General features: G+C 38.5%; 1 protein-coding gene across 2 annotated transcripts in view; it reads left to right on the forward strand.

The window, feature by feature from the left end:
- BABAM2 (BRISC and BRCA1 A complex member 2) overlaps positions 1-23,121 on the forward strand; it is a 169,435-nt gene that overhangs the window by 87,926 nt on the left and 58,388 nt on the right. For both annotated transcript variants that reach the window (XM_040612038.1, XM_040612039.1), the window contains one exon: positions 2,189-2,298. In XM_040612038.1, coding sequence (XP_040467972.1) covers positions 2,189-2,298 — 110 coding nt within the window. The remainder of the gene's footprint in view (positions 1-2,188; positions 2,299-23,121) is intronic.

Raw genomic sequence — 23,121 nt, forward strand, 5'->3', positions numbered from 1 at the left:
CCTTCTGTCCAGAGCTGAACGCAGCACTGCAGGTGGGGTCTCTGCATGTGGAGCGGCGGGGGAGAAGCACCGCGGCAGTGCGGGAAGGCCACGCTTCCTTTAATGCAGCCCAGGGTACAGCTGGCTTTCTGGGCTGCAGGCACACGTTGCTGGCTCGTGTTGAGCTTCTCATCAACCGAACGATTATATGTGCTTGTCATCTCTTGAAGAATGCCCATTAAAATAATATCTTTGTAATCATTAGCATTACTACTTAATCTGTCTTAATAGTTCCTTTGTTTGACAATTAGCAAATTAATGGGGAAATCCAGTTAATGCCACACTCAGCTCCAGGAGTAAAGGCTGTTCTTTATTTAATTTTTTTTTCCTTAATGATGGAAATATATGAAATACTGGGGAAAAGGTTGGGCGGGGGGGACTGCATTTGTGTGTTTGTCTTGTTGAAAAAGGCTTTTTAATCTGTGGTGGTTCTTCTACTGTAGATGATAGTACAATGGGAACGTCATGGGTCATGAGGTCCTGTCTGTTGCTGTTATGTGCAGCCATGTTATGTAATCCCATCCATAAACTGATCATACCCCAGCAGGACAGCAGCTAGTTTTTGTCCTCACCACTCATACGGAGTGCTGTCCTGCAACCTCAGGTTAAAACCATGTTCTGATTCCCAGCCGTAATGTGCTCACACTGGTTTTATAGGCATTTCGGAGTACACTTCTCTTTCAGCTGTCAGAAGTGAGCTGCACACCGAGGCAGAATTCAAGAAAACACTGTCATCTCTGTCTCATTTTTCATCTAAGACAATTAGGCTTTTTTAAGACCCATTCTTCAGGGCAGCTTATCACTACGTTTCTTGGCGTGTTGTGTTCTGCACGTAATAGCTGGTATGCAGCTAGTCTCTCTGGACATTAACAGTTTCAGTCCTGCCAAAGCTTTAAATGGCACAAGACTGTATTCCTGAAACCACTGAGCAGTCACTTTTTTTTTTCTTTTTTTTTTTTTTTAACCTCCCCAGATACGACAGGGTCTGCAGTGTTGTAAGTGGTTTGCATGTTCCTTCCTCACAGCTGCTTGTGGGACAGAGCAGACCAGGGCACACTGCACCATGTTGATCTTGCTCTGAGCACGTATCTGCTGGGTTATCTGTTTCCTCTCATAATTTTTCCAAAACGGATGAAAACAAATGCATCTTGGCAAGTTGCTATGTACATATGCACAAACATGTTAAAGGATTTCTTTGTGAGCAGCAAGTGGCACCATATTACTTGCTGGCGAAGAAGGTGGCTGCACTGCTAACTCATTACTTTCTAACTAGAGGTCAAGAGCTTAAATGATGTGTGTAGCAGAAAAACACTTGTTCATACTGTATGTGATTTATGAATTGGAGAGATGTCCAGTCCAAACCAGAAACAATTTGTTCTAGCTGATCCCAAAACTGTAACTGATTGTTCTGATACAAAGAAAGCCTCAACTGTGAATGCATTGACTGTCATGGTATTTAGCATGGATTTTTATTTTTTTCCCCTGATAGTATAGTGTGTGCAGTCTTTGCTGAAAGTAATGCATGGGTTTAATTTGTTGGAAACCTGGGGACAGTGACTTCTAGATACAAATTTCTGATAACAAAAACGTTTTTCTTCCACAAGAGAAGTAGGAGTTGAGTACAGCAGAATTTTTGGACCATATACTACTTTGAAAAATAACAAATGTAAAGTCTGTGGTCATAACTCAGTGATATTATAACATTTAAAAAATGTCTTTGGCATTTGCATCTGATGTTAGTGTGAAACCAAGAATTCGTAAAAGTGAAATCTGCATCTTTACTGAAATATGTAGTTTAGCTATTTGAAGAAGAGCTACACTACTGTACTCTTGTTAACACTGTAATTGATATTTTAGTATTTTAAACATTAAATATAATAATAAAAATTATTAAATTTTAATTTTTAATAAAAAATATTTAAAATAATTAATTGATATTTTTAAAGAAATTAAGCATGGCATAATGTCTTTTTAAGTACTGATACAGTAAGAAAGATTTGCAACCTATTTTTCAATGGTTACACTTTAAATTCCTCACTTAAGTGTCTCCTAAATAAATTGGTATTTGATACATTAGTTGTTATCTGTGAGCTTATAAGTACTCAGTTTGTTATTTGCCATTTTATATTTTATTATTTTTTATGTACAGGATGTGAATGAAGATCCTGGAGAAGATGTTGCACTTCTCTCTGTTAGTTTTGAGGATGCAGAAGCTACTCAGGTTTTTCCTAAGCTGTACCTCTCCCCGCGTATTGAACAGTGAGTGAGACTTTTTTATTCTGTAGTGTTTATTCTACTTCATCTCTGAACTTTTCTGTGTTTTCCTGATATATGTAAGAAATGTTGGCTAGGTGATAACATACTGGTTTTTTTTAAATTGCTTAAAGTTATAGTGATTACTGCAAGTACGTGTGTGGTGGAGAAATGACAGATCCTCTTTTGGCTATTTTGTATCTAAGGCTGGACCACATATGGATGAAGAAAAATCATTGGCTATATGTGATATTCTTGTAGCATCATAATCTATGAAAAGTGTGCTGTGGTTTTCTGTAGCAGTATATTTTGAGTGCCTTCTATGGTGCAACATACCGATAGCATTTTTTCTGGGGGAATCTTTAATTTCTTTTTATTTTGGGAAGGTAAGTTCTCTGTGTAAACATAATACATTTGAATAAAGTGTTGTTGAAGCTAAAGCACTTCAACCATGTTTGAGGAATTTGCAGTTTTACCAAGTTACTTTTTTTTGGAAGACTATCTGAAAAGTATGTTGAACCTTACTGGTCTGTTTACCAGTTGGCAAACAGATTTGCTGAAAAATTAATTTCTGCTCCTAAAATGGAAGGGTGAGGATTCGAAATCAGTCTGCTTTCATTAAATTTCTCTTCTTCCAGTTCTGGAATTAAGAGTGTCTTAACACTTCTCCTTCGCTTCAGCATCTCAGTCTTGTCATGTCTGCTTCAAAAACACAACTACGTTAGACTGTTCAGATAGACAACAGTCGAACTGGTCTAGCATTGTTTCAGTGATGTTTTGTTTTTCTGTTTAACTGCAATGACTTTCCTCTGAACTGGTGATGACACTTCTAGGTAGAGAAGAAAAGATAGTAAACACTGACTACTGTGTTACTATTACAAAACACTGACTAGTTTTGTAATAACTCAGTGATAAGTTTGTGTGACTGAAAGAACATGGTATCTTGCCATTTTGCTTAACAGGGCATTGGTCTGGATACACTTTTAGAAACAATTTAAAAAACAAACCTCAAGATTTGATTTAGATAAAGGCGTAAGACTTCCTAGATTATTTAAGAAAATGTAGATTGCACATGCAAACACACACAATATGTTTAGCAGATTTTATGTTTTCATATTTTTATCAATTCACTACTTTCTGTCAATATTAGTTGAGGGAATAATTGTAGTCAAATATGTAATTAACCTAGTTCCAAAGGGATCTTCTGCTCAGCTGCTGTTAAAAGCAAATGGGCTGTCACTAGTTTCCACTGTATTTTCAGGTCTAGTCACATGCTGATTCTGAAATGTAGTTTCAGGCCACCCAGGTATGTTTGTCTAAATGACCCATGTGCTAATGAATACATTGCTTATTTTCCCACTTTCAGTAGTATCTTAAGAAAGATGTTGACCTTTTGATACCAAGCAGAATAGCAATACAAAGCAACTCTTTGTCTTCCTAAAAGTGTGGCATTTTCTGTTAGTGCCCTGAAGAATATCTGATTTTAGATGTGTGATGTAGAGCAATATAGCAGAAAGATAGTTGAGTGGTGTTAGTACATTTCTGACGTGTCTGACTTATTTATGGTTTTGTCATTTGTAGCTTACATAGTCATGTTAAAATCATACCAGTAAACCCTAGAGTTCCATGCCACACCTTGTCATGTTATCTATGTATCAAAGTTGAGATACTTCACTCACCTAATTCAATCTGTTCTCATGCATTTGTAAGGCACTTGTCACAGCATCTAGATATGGGTAACCCATAATACCAGCATTCTTTGTGAGCTGTTGCACCTTCCTTTATTCTACTGGCTACTTCTTATGTGCCATGAAAAAGTGTATGGGTATGTTTTCAATGTTTGTTCGATTGCACTTTAATAACAAAGATACAGTTGTTCTTTCCCCGAAGTCTCTGCTCTGTTTAGCAGGGGCTGACAGTCTAGATATTTAACTTTCCAGTGTTTGGGAACTGAAGCAACAATGCGTATTTTTTTTTATACTTTTTGCCAAAAGTACAAAAAGCCTCAAGAAGGCCTGAGGATTAGTTTAATGACTTGAGGCCATGGCATGTTACATTTGAATTGTGTTCTGCTTATAAAAGTTCTTTCCTGCTGCTAACAGTAATTGCATCTACAAAAGCCATGTAAGCAAATTACCAGTGTATTCTTTTTTTATGCAGCAGATTTTGAGGTGGAGTAAGTAGTAGTTGACAGTTCCCAACATAACATTCCCAAGTACTCAACAAAACAGGAAAAATAGCAAATTCCCACAATTATTTTGCTAATACTAAACTCTCTTCACCTTAGGAAGAACGAGCAAACAGGAATAGCGTTTTCCTGACGTATGAAAAACATTTTCAGATAGAAATGTTTCAGCTTTGTAGAGATATAAGACCAAAGGGCCTGCATGTGTAACGTGAGTTATCTCCTGCTTTCTCAAGGGGTTTCATTGCTTTTCAGCTCTACCATATAAACATGCTTTCCCACATTGCATTTTCTAAAAACGATACATACCCACAGATCTTGTCAGCAAATTTTAGCCCTAGTGATATGAATATAGTGGTTTTGCTCTGAAGGGTTATTGTAAAGTAAATTTGCTCTATTTTTAGATGGATAGTAAACATAATACTAGTAAGACTTAGGCTGCTCCTTGTCATAGACTCTGGAAGACAGATTTGCAAAAGGAGGGACATGTACTAACGTCTTAGTTCCAAACCATAAGAGGTGGACATCGGTTGGCTTGAAAAAGCTCATATATTAAAGCAGGGGGTTAAAAATGCAGTAGGGAAGTATTGTGGCTCATTCGAGTCGATATGGGTGTTCCATTGACTTGTGTGGCATGGTGTCTGGCTGCAAGAGTGTCAACTCCAGTTCTTACAGTAAAAAAACAGCCCCACACTTAGGGATGGGGAGCATTTCTGTTAGTTTATTAAAATCTCAGCAATAATGATTTATAACTATACCTGGTTTAATTCTTTCATTAAAACATACTAATTTAAAAACATTCCTTTAATTACTAATTGTTCGAACAATCAAACAGCAATTGCTAGTCAATTTTTCCTTAATTTGAAATTGATCACAAAAAGCTTTCATTTTATAATTTTAAGAATTCTTCTTATTCTAGATTGCACTACATCAATAAGCAGATAGATGCCAATAGCAGCTGCTTTTAATGATTTCAAAAATTAGATTAAGTTAAAATAAAACATGGCGTATTTGTTATGTATTTTGTTTAAAAGCTACCATCATAACTGTAGTATCATAAAAACAATTTTCTGCACACTTCTGGAGGGAAGTGGTAAGCTGGGAAACCCCACAGACTGACCACCCAGCTTGAGAGGACGGTGGTGTCAGCATCCGTGAGCGTGTATCTCCAGCTCGTCCTGTGCCTCCTCCCGCCTCGGGGTGTGGGACTGGCTGCAGGATGCTCTTCATCCCAGCTGAAGGCTGCTGTGCTTGGGGAGAGGTTCAGAGAGCTGGGCAGTGTCAGTACCTGAGGCCCTTCACTTGGTCATCCACTTGACCTCTCCTGCTGTTAGGCACAGACGTATTCTGAGGCTGCTTTTGCACTCCTCTGCATGACAAGGAGCTGCTGGGATATTTGCCATTTATGCCTCTGACACATTTCCACGTGTTACACAGCATGTCTCTAAACCTGTCGGTAGAAAGCATCTTGCTTGGCCAAAATTGTCTTTCTAGTGAAAGTATACTAGATACATGTATGGAAAGGAAATTTGTAATAAAAATACTCATCATGTGTTTGATTTTCATTAATTAAAAGTCAGTAGACTCTAAATCCAAAAAGTCAGTGCAGGATTGAACAGCTAATTTCTATATTAATGCTTAAAATGTGTGTCAACATACTACATATGAATATGGATCAGAAGTGCTGGGTTTTTTATTTAAAAAAAAAGAAAAAAATGTGTGTGTTATTTTTCCTTCACGAGTTGTCCATAAAAAGAAAATAAAAATTAGTTTGTCTTGGTTCACATTTTAAGGAAAAAAGATAAAAGGGTAGAAACACTGTTGGTCAGTGAATGCTGTGTTCCCTGGATTCACACAAATAATCCTGTCATAAACACTGTTGTCCTGGAGGGCTTTTCTCTGATAAATACGCAGACATGAATATGCTAAGAAAACCAGCTGTCAGTAGAACTTGTTTTGCTTAACTGGTCAGGCTCCATGCTTTGGGGATTGAAATGGTTGGGGTTTTATAGGTCTGGGAGCTGTGCCAGGGGGTTCTTCGTGACTGAGGGTGGTATTCAGAGTTCGGTGACTGAGTTTAACCTTCTCATATGGGCAGAACCTGACCTGAACTCTTAGACTTTGAATGTTTCTGTATGTTTTTCACTGATGGGAAAGAAAAAAAGAAAAGAAAAAAAAAATTAAACATGTGTGTTTGCTTTAAGGTGTTTGCTATCTTTTACCTGTCCTTTCTGCTGGGAGTTGGAGAAGGAAGACCGTAGAATATTACCCATTCACTGCCAGGTACCACCTCTCGCTATGTTTGAGGTGCAGGGGTGCTGTGAAGGGATTCACCTTTAAAGTTGGCATGCTGTACTGCTGAGTGTGTATCGCCGGTTGAAGCCTGCTGTTTCAGAATGATTATGAATACACAGTCTAAATGAGTGGTCATGTTTAGGCATTTTTATATATCTGTCTTTGTAGAAGACAGAAGAAGGTCTTCTGTCTGCATGTGGAAATGTACGTATTCATCTGAGTTGATGATTTCAGTAGAATTGTTAGTAGGCAGCCAAGACAGTCCGTGACTTCTTCAAATCCCAGAGCATCTTTGCAGACATGGGAAGCAGGAATAGCTGTTGCTTTGCAGGGCTTTCTGTTCCCTTAATCCCAGTTTAGTCATGCCTCTACACAATGCCCGAGTCAGTGATATATCCTGCATACTGTATGTGCCATGTCCCTGTAATCCAAATCTTCTGAAACTGCAGCCAGCACCGTAACCTGATTTCCAGTCTAGCTCTGCTTTGCAACTCGTCCTGTCCCCTAAAAATCATCTGTGCTGCTGCGGCCACCTTTTGATGGGCTGTTGACAGCTTCAGAAGATAGCAGGGTAGACTGGGACTGACGGGCGAAACAGATCGACTTGCACTTCTATCCTGGGTGTTCAGCTTTACTACCTGTTCCTTTCTTTTCTGAAGGTGATACAGAACACTTGGTGAAAGTCGTAGAAGTAAGACTGTGTGTCCATCATCTAAATGGTGCTTTGATGCTGGATGTGTCAATGCTGTCCTTAAATGGTTCAGTTAGTGAGATTTTTAAGATACCTTTCTTTCAGTTAAGAGACTAAGCAATTAGACCCAATCATTGAGTATGAAATACTTAAGGCAGTTCAGTGGGACTGATTGTGTTACTGGGTAATGAGGTACTAGTTTCTCTGTATAGAAAATAAGGGGCAGGTTTTGGTCTGGCATATGCTTTGCAGCAATCCAGAATTCAGCGTTGCCTGGAGTCTCAGAGCAAAACTTTGCTGAAGATGGAGAAGGGTTTGTGTCTTCTCGGAGGTTTTTGTCAGGTTTTTCTTAGAGTGTCAGCCTTGGGTGCCTAAGGTTCTGTAACCTGATGTTGGAGGGAGTATTTTTACATGATACACCAAGTACTTTACCCCTTAAAAGGATTTTCTTGTAGATAGAAAAATATGTATAGAAAGTAGAATTAACAAGAAATTACAAAAGAAAACAGAAGTGTGATTCAAGACAGCCCTCTCCCACTCCCTTCCTCTACATACTTTTGACTCGAGTGAAGTGGTCTACAGAAATTGCAGCTGTTTTAAACACATCTGTTTCCCTTAGGTACAAATCTTTCCGTTGGTGTTCCATTTTTTCACTTGTTTACATGTAGTTTATTTCAGGCTACCCTAATTAAACATCCAGTTCTGTCTCGTGTTCTCATATGCTATGAGTATACCATGTTTCATTGCAATAATCCCTGTTTCAACACAGGCATTTCTAAGTACCGTTGTAAAACTGTACTCCTCTAAAATATCCTCCTCAGCATTTTTACTGTGTTATTGCTGCTTCTAGGTGTGTTTACCCTCCTACAAAGAGTGATAATGAAGGGAAAAGGGAACAAAGTAATTTTTCTCTAGGATATCAGGCAGTATTATTCATAAAGGTGTTCTTGGTTTTTTACTGTTGCCCATATGTTTAGACTTGTATCTTTGTACAGTGAAGTGTCAGAAACACTTTTAATTGGTCAAAGCTAATTCTGGCAATGACACTGAAAATTACTGTCATCTTAGTTACTAGCTAGGCCAGTACTTAATACTTTTGAAATCTTCCCTTCTATTTGCAATAGGGATTTCTTTTCCATTATTTTCTTAGATTGTGTTTACTTTGCTACTTACTGAAATCCATTTTAGTTTTACAAAAACTCTTACTTTTGATGCATCATATGTTTTTGGCTTTTCTATTGCCTATGTTGTTACAGTTTGGGGGATTGGAGGGTATTTTTATTGCTGTTCTGACATCCATGGTGCAATACTGAAGTGCCTTTCTCAGATACTTCCCCAAGACATAAGAAACACAGCAGATTTCATCTTCCTTTCCTGAAATGTTTTTGTAGGAGAAAGGGAGCTTGCTGGACAGAGTCAATCCATGTTGGTGCTGAATTGTCTGTCTGTCACAGGTGGCAGGATTTTTTTCATACCTAGGAATTAATAGGAATCTTTTAGGGGTTTTATGTAGGACCTTTTGTCCTAAAGAACTGTGTGCGCCAACTGTAGGGTCAGCTTGAACTCCTTGAAATGTTTTCCTTAAAATCAGTTAGGCTGACCAGAAAAATTCAGAACAAGTCTCATCTTTTCTTATTTTGTGGCTTTTGATATGGCAGTAATAGAGCAAGCCAGAAGGTCTGGTAACTGGGTTAAATGTTAACCTAAAAAATTCCTAACTAGGTGTTTCTTGAAAATACAATGAAAAATTCAGGTCCTACATGACTTGTAAAATTTATACGAAGGGCAACCGAACTTGGAGTTTGTCTAGAGCTAAGTTATTTGTGGTTTGATAGATAATGTGCTGTTGTTCAATACTACTTCAAAAAACAACAATAAAATAGAGAGTTGCTGGGAAATCACAATTGAAACAGTCGTTTCTCTGTTGTTAAACATGCTTAATTCCACAGACTGTCTTTTTGGAACAGAATAGCTCTTGTGGAAGAGTGCTTCAAAGTTACTGACTGCATGAAATTTAAAAATTATCTGACAAGTCTGAGACTTTTGCCAATTTATCCTTAAATGTAATTGCATGAGCAGGTCATGGAGGGTTTTCCTTCAAGCTCGAAGCTGAGCTTTAGCTGTTCAACTGTATCCATTTTAACTGGTTATTAATTACCAAAACTGACAAACAGTAGTTACAATGAGTTAATTAGATTTAGTCTTGGCAGCAAATGCAGTGAGTATAGAAAGGCACATTTACTCAAGACTTATGAAAACTCAAATTTCCTAGAGTACACTTCGAACCCACTTTTTTGTTGCTGCGTGGGTATTTTTCCCAGTTCTTGATGTAAATCCAAGCCCACCACTACAGAACGTGATACCATCTTTCAGCAGAGTACACTTTACTGAAGCTGATTTTTTGCGTATTTGGGATATGTGGCTTGCTTTCTGAACATGGTGACTAAGTCAGTTGTTTTCATAGAACTTCACTCTAATTGCGATCTGCACATTATAGCGTTCTGTCTTCGGACTTTTCCTATTTTATTACTTAAAACAGGTAAAAAGTCAGCTACTGTTTAATGCTTGCTTCCAGATGGTCACGTTCAGTAGGTAGAAATCTCTGACTGCTTGGAAGTGAAGAGTTAAGGATTTTCAGATAAAACCTCTAAAACAGGTGAAACGCAGAATGAAGTTGTATGTGAAAGACCTCAGTTTTAATTGCCTCTGTTGTCTTCTCCCCCACCGCAGCTGGGGAAGGCTGCCAGTACTCACTGGGACCTGCGTTCCTGTTGCTGGCATTTTGGCAGGGAACGCGGTGGCATGGGGAGCGTGGGTTGAGGAGGATGGCAGAGGAACAGCCCTACAGGGAATCTAATGGGCAGGAGTGAAACTGTAAGCGGAGGGATCTTGGCCCCGTTGTCTGTGCTACCAAAAGAGAGGATTGAAGTGTGTCTTTCAAGATTACTAGAGTGGCTCATTCTACTTTTCTCCCATAAGCGTACCAACCCCAAAATAGTACTAGATAACCACCTCTCTATTTTCTTCAGTTTTTTCTTCCCTTTTTCCTGCCAATAATCAGTGGCATTTTAAACTTGATGTCTCCTTGAAAGGAGCTTTAATACCTCCTTAATTATCCATTGTAGGAAGATTCCATTTCCCCAAAATAAATCATGGCTGATTTTTTGCAACATGACTGCTGGGTTTCTGGGTGTTTCCTTTTCCCTAATTATTGTCAAGAATGTGATTCACTGTAGTGCTGATTTAATTTAAGGCATACAAGGCAGTCACTGTCTGTCCCACTACTTAACTCCACAAGCTACCCGGCTCATGGGAGCTGAACACCCGCTTCCTTTCAGCACTTGCGTATCAGACCTACCTGGAGAATAAGTATAAAAGACATATTCCCAAATTTGAGACTTTGTTGAATATTTTTTTCCTGGGTAACAGATTCCCCTTCAGAAATATTGAGAACTTCTCTCGTAGGAGCTTTCTTCTGGAGAATCCCCTTAACAAATCACAAGGATTTCTTGAATTGTAAAACCAACACAGGCATACTGTAACTATACTAAACTTCAGCTTTCTTTAAATGAAAGTGCAGATTGTAGGCAACTAAGAAAAGTAATTCTTTAAATAGGAGTCGCTGTATTTTGTAGGTTTACTTTTGGAAAAACGTGTAAGCTGATCTTTGAAGAATGTAGAAACAGCCAAAAGCATAGTTGTGCAGAGCAGTGCTTTATGCAAGTTCCATATATTTTGCATCTTTCATTTCTCTACAGCAAGCAGTTCTTGAAGACTAGCAGGACCTGATTAATCTGCAACCTGGAAGAAACACACAGGAGGTAGTTTGAGCTGGCCTAGGGGCCACCTTACATCCAAGGAGTTGCATACTCCTTTTATGCTTAAAGAAGCTTTTTTGTTTGGGCTTTTTTCTTGTGGAGCTTTTTTCTCCCAATCACAAAGAAATTTTCTTGTATCTGTTAGTCCCCTTTTGTACCTCAAACGAGCATTGCTGCTCCCTGCTCTCTTTCACTGCAAGTCAGTCAATTCTTCTGCTGTCTTCAAGTTGCCACAGGCTACAGCTAAACTGTGGGATCCACCTCTGAGGTTTTCACCCTGGTCAAATTCAAAACTGGTGTCAGGAAAAGACCTGGATGTTCAGCATCCCACTCTCCACCCTGATTTTTGTTGGAGGAAACTCCTAAGACTTGGATAGGGAGGAACCTGTGTGCTCCAACAGGTCTTTGATCTGGATGATTAAGAGCCAAAACTCTGGTGTGCACTGTGAGGCCCACCTGCCTTGCATAATTTCTGGGTTTTGGGTTTGTGGGATTATGGGTTTTTTTCTGCAGTCATTGATATATCTATCTAGGAAAATATGGAAATGCTTATTTAAGACATTTATCAAACACAACATGGGGAGCAGTGTTTTGAAATCCTTTAATTTCAGTGGTTTATTAACCATTCCTGTCTTTCATGATTTCTACAAATCGTGTACCCGTTGTGTTAATGGAAAAAAAAAATGGGACTTTTTTATGTGTGGTTTGGAAAAAATACATGTGTGTCAACAAAGGATATTATAAAATTTAAATCACAGATCTCATGTGATATTTAATATGTGCATGCAGTATGTGTCAAACATCCCACAGAGGAAGACAAGTTAAATTTGGCAAGAATGGAAACTTTAGAATACAAGAATGTATATTCTTTTTTTGGATTTTAAAACTAAATTCTTCGAGCCAGTTTCTGGTCAGGGGCTGCTGAAAATACAGGAGGAGGAAACTTCAGCTATTTAACAATTTCAGTGGGCAAAACCCTGTTAGTACCAAAGCTGCAGACGCCACAGTGCGATGGAAAAACCTGTACAAATAGAGCGAAACAATTCTGCTTGCAGATATTTGCTGTTGAAGCCAGTAAAAGGGCTGTGCTCTTCTGTGTGGTTTAGTGATGTCAAGCACTACTTGCTGGAGGCAGCTGTGCTACTGCAATGCTTTCCTGACCTTAAATAGCCTATATGCTGGGTAATGCAAGCATTCAAATATAAATACAGGGCACATAAGGACAGAAGGAGGCCAGAAAAGCCATCTAGGCCCCTTCCCTCCCCTGAATTAGTCAGTGCTTTCCTCAGTATTCTTCTCTTCTGGTATTTGTCCAAGATATTTACAAAACCGTTTAGACTAATTGTTCCCTCGTGTTGCCTCGGTACTGTTTATTCCATATGTTAAGTACTTGCGTGCAAAGCAGTTCTGCTCTTCAGCGTGGCTGCTGCTTGCTTTCCTTTCCTTTTCCTTTCTTCGTGGTTGCCTTTGATAGTAACCCAAACAGCTGTGCAGCCTCTGCCCCTGGGAGGCTGCGCGTACCCCAGCAGCCACAGCCTGCTGCGGCCCCAGCCCGCCTCCCAAAGACGGCTTTCTGGGATGTTTGGCGGAGGTAATTCCTTCGGGTCATGTTTTTGGTCGACTTCCCATATATATTTTTGGTGGGTTTTTTTGGGGTTTTGTTAGTTTAATATTTTTTCCTTCTACACGGTAATGGTAAGATGGTTAGGTGGCATGTATGCGTAATTATATAGCAATCCTCTTAATTTGTTCCATTGCTCAAAGATTGTCTGTGTTTCTCTTGTAGTTACGATGAGGACTGTGTCACTCGCTTCCTGCTATCTCAAATCCTGTTGTTTTCAGTTGGTACTCTTGTTTTAGTTCACTTAGCTACTACCAAAGTTTCTCTTACTGCCTTTTTTAATTATTTTTTTTTTATTTTTTAATTTTTAAGTGTTGTCTGTTTCTGGTTTGGCTGTTTGTTTTTAGCTCTGCACACATCTCTGAAAATGCGTTCCATTTTCAAGAAGTGAGCCTCTGGGTTTTTGCATGTCAGGTAGCCGTTTTTCCTGCAGTTGACATAAAAACTGTGAGGGAAGTTGAATGATGAACGTACATCACGACAAAGGAAGTCTTGTTGAAAGTTTTGGCACTGTTTGTTCAATGAAAATCTAACAGCCCATTTAATCATCTGATACATGGAATCACTGCACATCCAGAACAGTCATTTAGCGTTGTCTATGGTTTCAGTGCCTTTGTTCTATTTACTTTAAAACATTTTAACATTAACTTTTTTTAATAACACTTAAAAGAAATGTAAAATAAACATTTTAAACATTATTTGTCTTTAGAATTAATTGATTTCATTTATAGAAAGCAAAAATACCAGGTTTTTTATGCAACAGTGAAAGCAAAATTTCCATTATACTGTATTAGTCCAAACCTGGATTAAATATAATTGAAAAAACTTTTTTCTCCTCCATGACTGTTCTGTTTGGAGTACGTGTCTCAGCAGTAACAGGGATCATGTTTCTCAGTACTGTGAATTTCTTTACTGATTTGGAGGCCATGCCAGTTTGTGAAATACATCAAGTTCTTTAACCTGTGATAGCTGTGGTGGTTTTGTAGAAAATTCATTTGCAGCAAATAAGTGGCAGATTTCACATCAGTGTCATAGAGTTCTTTGTTAGAAAGGAACTCTGAATCATCCAGCCCAGCTTCCTGCTTGGCACAGGACTACCACCAGCACTAGCTCAGGTTTTGTCGAGCAGAGCCTTTGTCCAGCCATGTCTCAAATGCTTCCCAGAGTGGAGATCCTACAGCCTCCCCGAGGAACAGTTCTGCTACTCTCTGTGGAAGAGTAGCTCCTCTGAAAGTCTGGTCTGAGCACCCCAAGGCTGCCGTTGGCCCAGTGCTTGAAATCATAAAGGTCCGTCTGGATTGAAGCTGTGCAGTTTGCTGTAGCAGTATTGTACAACGTCGTTAACAGTAAGCCATTTATTGTGGTGGTATGGAAGCAAGGTACCCTTCACCCTTGAGGTGCCATTCTTCTGTTTCAACTCTGAATCAACAACAGAAACCATAAGCACTTGCGTCCCCCATAAACGAGGCTTTTTTTAGGTAGTCTCAACTTGTTTCTCCAGCAACACAGAAGGGTGAGGTCTTAATGATACATTGCTAGCTAGAGTTTGCTCTGGCTGGAGATCCCGATGAGCTGGTACAAAGTTAAGTTCCCATCTCACTGCTGACACAGTAAAGGGACAGCATGAGGAGCGAGGCTATGAGTCTGCTGCATTCTGAGGAGTATCACTTATGCATGGTCCTTTGAGACCAGGTAGTACATGACAATTTAGAGCAGTGTAGGGCCATACAGGGCCAAAAATCAAAGAATTTGGGTCAGTATTATAGGTGGTGTTATGTCTTGTCACACCAAGGCACGTAGTACAGGGAAATCTCTTGCACTTTTTAACTCTGTACACTGAAGGCTTGTAGTCTTTTTTTCAATACATAAATATTAATTTGTGTTTTCCTTTCTTAAATTTCATGTACTACAGCAAAATGAAAAAAAAAAATACCCTGAAATAGAACACTAGTCACTAGAAGTGAATGAATGATCTTGGCAATGCAGCTGGCGTTGCTGAGTACTTTCTATGTACAACTGAGCACACTTAAAATGCTAGAAAAAAGGATAGATTTACCCTGGTTTTGCTTGTTATACTAATACTATGAAAGTCTAGCATTCTATTTTTGTTCATCTACCAATCTGTTCAGCATATTTTGTTTAATAGTTTAATGGTAGAGTCTATATGCAACCACCCGTATTACATCAGACTGTGCAACTGGAATGTTGTTTACTTTTCACCAAGGCAACTCCCTGTTTTTTGTTAATTAATATCTAACAAGGTCCTACAGCTGACTCCCTTTAAAGTCAAGAATGTAGGGGTGTTCGGAATTTATAGGCACGCTGTGCTAAGACCTTGTAGCAACAGCATGTTTTGTGCAACTGACCTATTAAAGGAGACAGTTTGGGGTGATTTTTCTCATTTTTATATGTGCATATATTCTTTCATTCTACCTCAGTTATCTTGGACAGGTTACATTTGTACTGCATGTGTACAGTCCTTTAATACCTGGTGCCGTGAAGGTATTTTCTTAAGCAACAGAATAAAACTATGAGAAGATTTGTGGAAAAGTCTTCTGCAGCATTAACCACTCATGTTTCTGAGATGGTCAAACTGGCAACTGTGGCTCATGTTTAAAATACAAAAACATTTTATTTTTCTTATTTTTGATAACAGGACATCCTTCAAATGTCTCAATTACAACAGATTTTTTTGTTAAATCTTTATGCATTTTGTCCAGGCTTGATTTAAAAACATGCAAGGAATACAGTATACACAATTTTCTTAGTGCTGTTCTACTGATAAAATGTTTTACTGTCTTCTAATCTGAATATTTGTAAGTTTTTCACAAACTTTAATGTGTTTATCATCTTGGTACCCTTTTGGGATAAGTCAGGATGTGTGAATGTGTCTATATGTGTCAGAAAGATTTCATTATTAGGAAACTAGAACCAAATAAGAGATGCCCTTTGATAATCTCAATCTGCAACAGATAAATGTTGCGAGGCTTAGAAATGTGGTCTTCTTTTATAGTCAAATTTTGTACCTAAAATGTCTTCCCATTTAGTGATCCTCCTTAATTACTGCCCTACCTTAGCTGTATAGGCTGTCTTGAGGCTATACTCATTTAGGTGCACTGGCATCTCCACTGTTGTCATTTCAGCAATATGCTCTAAAGAAAATGAAATAAAAAATTCAGTACATGCAGAAGTACATTTCTTTCCACCATGAAAAAGGTATTTTTAATAATTCAGTGTATTTTTTGAGCCTTGACCTCTGCCAGAATATCTCAGAAACATAGAGATAAATAGATACTGCAATTGGCAAGCTGATTATAATTGTATGTTAAGACAAGCAGAAAAGGTCTTTTCACTTAATTCAGTTCTAAAACCATGTAAAAATACTGGATTCTATTTTAAGAACGCATAGTAGGTGAATAGTGTTCCATCCAAAATCTGCCAATTACTGGTTGTGTTTGTGTTCTCTTGATTTTTTAATATTTTTTTTTTAAGTTCCTTTGTTGTAGGAGGACATCTTGGCAGAGCTTCACATATGTGGTTAACTGCTTGCTGAGCCACAAGCAAATAATACTGTACAGTTAAGCATTTCTTCCTGCATCACCAATTTCTATTCTCTTGGGCAACAGGAGTTCAAATCTGGGCAAAGATGACAGGCATAAACCTGTCTGATTGGATTAATAACATAGAAACTGTTGCTAGCCTCCATAGTAATATTTTAAAGTTGGCCTTGTGGTAATTTTCTCAACCCAGATTTTGATTTTTATTATACCAGCAAATAGATAGGTGAATAACTCTTGAATCCTAAAGGAAAAAAGGAGAATCCGTTTCCCATTTTCAGGCTTGGCAGGTACAAATTCTGCTGAAGGAGGTCAGAAAGGGTACCTGGAAACCTGATGGGCAGTGATGATTCAGAGACGGCTTCCCAGTATATGTTGGCTGTGGGGGGTTTCTTTTTAAACACTGTGTCATTTTTGCTTGTTTGGCATTTGCAGTCTCCCAAACTCCTTTGCTTTGAAATAAGAAGTAATTAGTTTGAGGAAGCGTAAGTTTTCCAGTCAGTGTGTTCATTCGCACCTGGAATGGAGCTGTGAAGTAGTTGGTTTGCTTATTAGTCGGATAGTCTAATAAAGAAAAAGGGAGTTTTGATAAATTTATTTAATCATAAAATCGATGCTGCACAGGGAAGGTCATGCTTGTTGTTGTGTGTTGCTAGGGTGAATAAGCTGAAATTTTCCCTTTTATCATAACCTTGCAAAAAGCTCAAGTAGTATATTTCAGGTAGTAGGATCTATATTTGGAGCTGTACATTTGATTTGAATGCACAGGAAAAATCTATCTCTAACTTAAATTTGCTTTATTGTGCCTTTGCAATTGTGGTGGAATGACAATAATCGCTAACACTTGGAAGGGTGCAGTTGTGTTGCAGGAAATCACAGCAAGCTTTAGGGAAAGCAATTCTGAAATTCACATGATGATGTTCAAGGACTTACTGTCATGTCTTACACCTTAGACATGACATAAATTTGACTTCAGATCTCTTCAGACTGCTGCAGTAGGCCTTTGTAAGCTCAGCTTGTAATATTGTACATGCAATGTGAGACCTAGATCCTTAGGAAGGAAGAAGACAAACATCTTTTGGAAATTAATTTGGTCCTTTGGAAATACTCCATTGTCTGGGCAGTCTTGATATGGTACCTGCTGAAGAGACTTTCACTGATTAGGATACCAGTTCCTCAAACTGATTTTTCAAACCTCACAACTGGGACTATTTTAAACTCTGTTTTATGTTGAAAGTATCCAAAAGATTTGTGAAAGTGTAGTGCGTATTTGAATTAACTGTTGGAGGAGAAATATATGTCATTTGGGTAGCTCTTAGTACCCATATGAAAGAGGGGGAAAAAATACACAAAGTAACACAAAGAGTTTGGGGATTGGTTTGGTTGTGGGGTTTTTTCTTATGAAACTGTAAATAAATTTGCAAATGTAAAAAAAAAAAAAAAAAAAACAGACACCAAACCATAAACTATATCTCATGAGTATACTTTTAATATTCAAGTGCTTCCCTAAATTCTCCAGTGTCTCCAGCAACCTTTCCCTTCCCTCCTTCCCCTTTTCCTTTCCACCCTTTCACCCCACAGACTCTCGAAGTTGCTACTCTGGGGACATTTCTGAATCTCTGTCTTCTCTGTCACTTTGTTCAAGTAGCTTTCTCCTCTTGTCTTGCCAGGCCTTGCCAGAAGTCTCTTCCTTGCTCTTTTAACTAAAAGCAATAAATGTTTTAAGTATAGTTCTTTTTTTCCTAACCAGGAGCTTTTGCTCTTTTATTCTCCCTCTTCTCTTTCCGTTGGAATTGTCTGTGTTTCATCTCCCCTTTAATGTGTATTGACATTAAAGGAAAGATGAAAATTCCGGGTCCTGAAGATTCCCTGGTCATTCCCTGGTAGACAGATGGTAGAATTTTCAAGGTGAAGTATGACAATTTAAATTTTTTTTTTCCATCTTTGGGTTCTTGAAACATCTACCCTAAGTTTTGGACTTGATAAATAATACTTTGTAGTCAGCCATTCTCCAGACTTCCTTGCTTTTATATGTACTGCATTTTTATTTCTTCTTGCAGAGTTAGAAAAATCAGACCATGTATTGGACATAAATTCCAACCTTTCCCAGCATTTGGCTAGAGGAGCTACAATTAGTTATTTTTAATCCTGACCAAGCTTGTATAAATGTTCTTCAGGTTGACAGTAATTAGACACTGAATAACTACATGCTTCCTTGAAGGATAGCTTTTCCAAGTACTGACTATGGCTTTAGCTAGGTCATTTTCCAAACTAAGTCCCAAAGAGAAAGGAATTTGGAGCAGGTGTTACACAACCCATAGGAGCATAAGTTTGACATGTCAAGAGCTCGATGTCATCTTTTTTTCCACAACACATGGACTTTGAAGTCACTTACTAGGCAATAAATCTGTGTGTTTCAGATACTGTTTTTCATGTATTGTTAGGTTGAAGGATGAAAATAAGACATTCCCCCCAACCAATTTTGTCTTTCATACTCTGAAAATATTTAGGATACCAATTATATTAGAAACTTTTGAGTATGCTAAATCAAGTTGTAACAGTTGCGTGGCATTGGTTTGGAGGACTTGGAGAATAGGAAGTGATGAGTTAATTACAAGGAATAATCTAGATATTGGTATGCAGTACTTGAAAAGTTTGTGATGTATATAACCATGACCTGCAGACTCTTCAGTAATGCTGTTGCAATCAGTAATGTCTAACAAAAAGCTACTCTTGTCAGATCAGTCAGAACAGAGATGCAAATTATTTATATTTCCTTTGTGTTTGAGAAGCGTGTCTTTGGTTGTGTAGCTCAGGTGCTGCAAAGAGGCAACACAATTTTTCAGGAAACTTGGCTCTCATAAAAGAGTGAGAGAGTTCCATTCTTCTTGACCGCTTTTGCTTTTCAGCACAGGATTTCATGGTAAGTGCGTCTTGGATAGTGAACCCTTATGCCTCTGACTTACACAATTCTAGAATAATATCAACCTTCAAATGTTTGCTTTGTTGTAAACTTCAAGTGCTTTTTTTATCCTCTGATATTCTTTTTTTTCCTGAAGTTATTTGTACTTAAATATACAACCTGTATTCGTCCACAGTAGGAAATTTCTGATAACTTACTGCTGGGGTTTTTGCTGTGTCATCAGTTCTCCAACCTGTTACAGTGTTCAGGGATGGTGGCAAGCTAATAAGAAAGGCAAGGCTGGGAAATCTATTAATGATTGATTTTTTTTTTAATTTTTTTTAAATCTGATTTTAATATAGCAAAGAATCTGAACAGCAATTGGGAACCGAGTTGGTTGTCTTTTCACTCCTCCTAGATAGTTCTTTGGTCTGATAGTCTCTTCCATGCTATAATTCTGACAAACCTTTTTTGAACTCCCAGTGAAATAGCCAAGGACTGACTTTGCCCATAGCTACTGAATTTACCTTCCATGCTCAGAGGGGATTCCTGTGGGCTTTTATCCCAAATTTGCAGGGCTAATATGGAGATGCTGTTATTGTTGCTGCCCTATGGCAAACTGTTCCGTGGATTGTGGATTTCAATATTGAGGTGTGCTAATTTGCAGAACATCAAATAAATTGGTCTATCTAGTTGTACTTGATAATATTTTTTTATTTCCAAGTTCCCGTTAATAAAAATACCTCAAGTATCAACTTAAGTTTGCATTATAACTCTCCAAAGAGCAAACAAAGAAGAATGTTACATCAAGTAAAATGTTTGTAGTTGTCTTCCCTCCCTCTCCCCCCACCTCCCAAAAAGGTTAAGCAAAGCTAGCTGGACCTCTCATCACCCACATCTCTACTATGTTCTGCAGTGCCTTGAAAACAAAGAGCACAGAAACAGCACCAGGCAGTAGCATTGGGTAATTACAATTTTGTTGTTATTTCTTCATGTAGGAGGCCTTAGCAGCAATGTCTTGATCTCTATAAGACCTTTAAGCACACCTCCAGCATTGCCTGTAAGTGGATCATCACTGCCACGTTTGGGGAATGTGGTTTGCTTGCCCTCCTCTCTGGGCATCTGTCTTGCAGCCAGCCATACCTGTATGCAGCAGTATCATTGTGCATGGGAATTTGCTGATCGTGTCTTTAGGCCAGTTGTGTCCTTAATTGACTCTCCTACTCTTGAGAAGTTCAACATACTCTGTTTCCCAAAGTAAATAATGTTTGGGGTTTGGTTGTTTTGTTCATACTGTTTCATCCCCACGAAGGAATGAATAGAGCCGTTTTGTAACCTTGACTCTCAGTTTACTTCCTTCACTCTCTTCTTAAACCTCATCACAGTAACTGTTAGCGTTTCAAATTATCTTTCAAACAAGTACATGCCATCCAAATCATGGTGGTATGTGAAATGTAATGTTAGGCAACTGTTGATATTGTTAGAGGGATTGTATGTTAAGCTGGGGTGGGGAAGCTAGCGCAGTACGTTTTGCAGAGCTGTGCATTTTTAAAAACGTCGTCATGATCCCTGGCATATCAGTTGTACTTGCAGTAGAGGGCAGGGTCCTACACCTTCAGATGGAGCGCTTTTCCAGATGTTCCACCCAGCCTGAGTTCATGTCAGACAAGTCAGGTCATTGTTGCAGAGTTGAGGTATTCAAAGGAGAATCTTTATTTCTTTTTATCAAATCTAAAGCTCTTTGAAGGTATACCACCTTTCATTTTGCTGACTTTAAAACCTTCTCGGGGGGGAAAAAAAATACAGCGCTTCTAAAGTTCTGCTTTTTTTTTTCCCCTCATTAGTTCAGGTTACACTTAAAACTACTTTCACTGCATTTTTAAACAAACCCCATCATTTAAACAAATAGTATCAATTTTAATCATATTATACTGTGACAATCCTTTTAATTTTTTTGAGTTAATAGAGAGATGTATTTGTGATTAAAATTTATCACTGTAAACTTACCTTGCAGTAGCATCTAAATATGTTGCCCAACTAGAAAATTACATACATGTGCAAATGATAGTGAAGTTTATAGAAACAGGGTTAGCACTTACAATATTTTGCTCAAATAGTTCTCCAGCCCTAAGCTGTTGGTGGCTCAGGGACTGTGATTCATGTGTATTCAGTAATCCTGAATAGATTTCTCTTCTACTGACTTGCCCAGTTTACCCTTTGAACATACTGGAACACAGAATTCCATAGCTCCACTACACCTTGCACGATCTACCTCCTTTTGGCTTTGAATCTAGCTCCTGTTACCTTGGTGTAATGCTGCCCACTAGTATTGGAAGAGACAGCAGCTAGTCAATGCTTATTCACATTTTCCACATCACTCATGTTATGGTTCTCGGTCGTACCCTTGCCCTCATTTTCTGCTTTCCAGACTGAGTCATCCTGCAGACAACTTTCTACTTCTTCCCTCATAATCCCATACTTTTTTGGTTGTTGGTTTTTTTGCCTTTTATTTGGTGCTGAGCTGATGTTTTAACTGATCTGTCAGTCATAACACTGAGATCAGCTGAACGTTCAGCTTAGTGTCCATAATTTTATATTTTTGGTTAGGACTGTTTTTTAAACATGCATCACTTCATACTCATCTGTGTTAAATCTTCTATTTCCTGCTATCTTCCAGTAGTTCTGCTTCAAAGCCTGTTTATTATTCTTCATGGTTGGAACTTGTCTTGACTACCCTCAATAACATAGCATCACCGGACTGCCACCTGGCAGCTCACCTGTTTGCCAGATCATTTTGAACATTTTGAACAAGTCAAGTCGCCACTGAACCCCCTTGCTGACTTTTCTGTTAGAAGTAATTATTTACTCCTACTTTTCAGTGACTCTTTCAAAGAGCTGCAGTAGGTGTGTGAGACAGGACTACCCCTAGCTGGGAAGGGGTCAGTATAGCTTTTACACAGCATATATGCACACATATGTGCTGAGAGGGAGGTTCTGAAGTAAGAACATTACCAATTTATCTAAAAATTAGGGAAGCCCTCACAGGAGCAAAACCTAACTTTCGTCATGTATTTGTCATTTCCATGACCCCTCCGTTCACTTGGTTTTCGCTGGGTAAAAAACCTTTATCTTTGCTGTGCTTGAAAACTGGGTACAGGTGGCTCTTAGGATACTGTTTGTTAATGTTAAATTTCCACTGAGTTTTCCCTTGTGGTGCCCATCATCATTGCAGTGGAGAGCACAGTGCTTGAGATGACCTGTATTGACTCCAACAAGGGATGAGCAGTCTTTGAGCATTCTTGTGAGGATCTAAAGGAAAGTTTAAAAAAATGTAAGTAGCAGAACTACATTTAGGAGTATCTGGTACACTTACAGAATGGAAACAGTTCTAAAGTCCAGAGAGTTGCGGTAACATTTCAAGTATGTGTGAACAGCAGCATTTCTGCTTTGTGCTGGAGGGGGTTTGACCTGTAAGAGCTAACTGTCCTTGCGTAACAGACAATTGTTTTACCGTAAATCAGTAGCAATTCAAATGGTGAGTAGCTTTTATTAGTTTTATTAGAAAATCTTGCTAGACAGAACTTCTGAGAGCAAATTCCTGCGTTTTTTCCTTTTCTCTTTCGTGTATAAGAACAGAAAAATCTGCTCCGAGTTTTCTGAAAAGTGGTGGAAGAAACAAGAACAGCAAGAACATGTACCAGTGGCTCTTGTTTGTACATCTTGTATGATGTTTTTTAGATAGCATTGGGGCTGGATAATA

The sequence above is a fragment of the Falco naumanni genome, chromosome 12 (assembly GCF_017639655.2).
Source record: "Falco naumanni isolate bFalNau1 chromosome 12, bFalNau1.pat, whole genome shotgun sequence".
NCBI lineage: Eukaryota > Metazoa > Chordata > Aves > Falconiformes > Falconidae > Falco > Falco naumanni.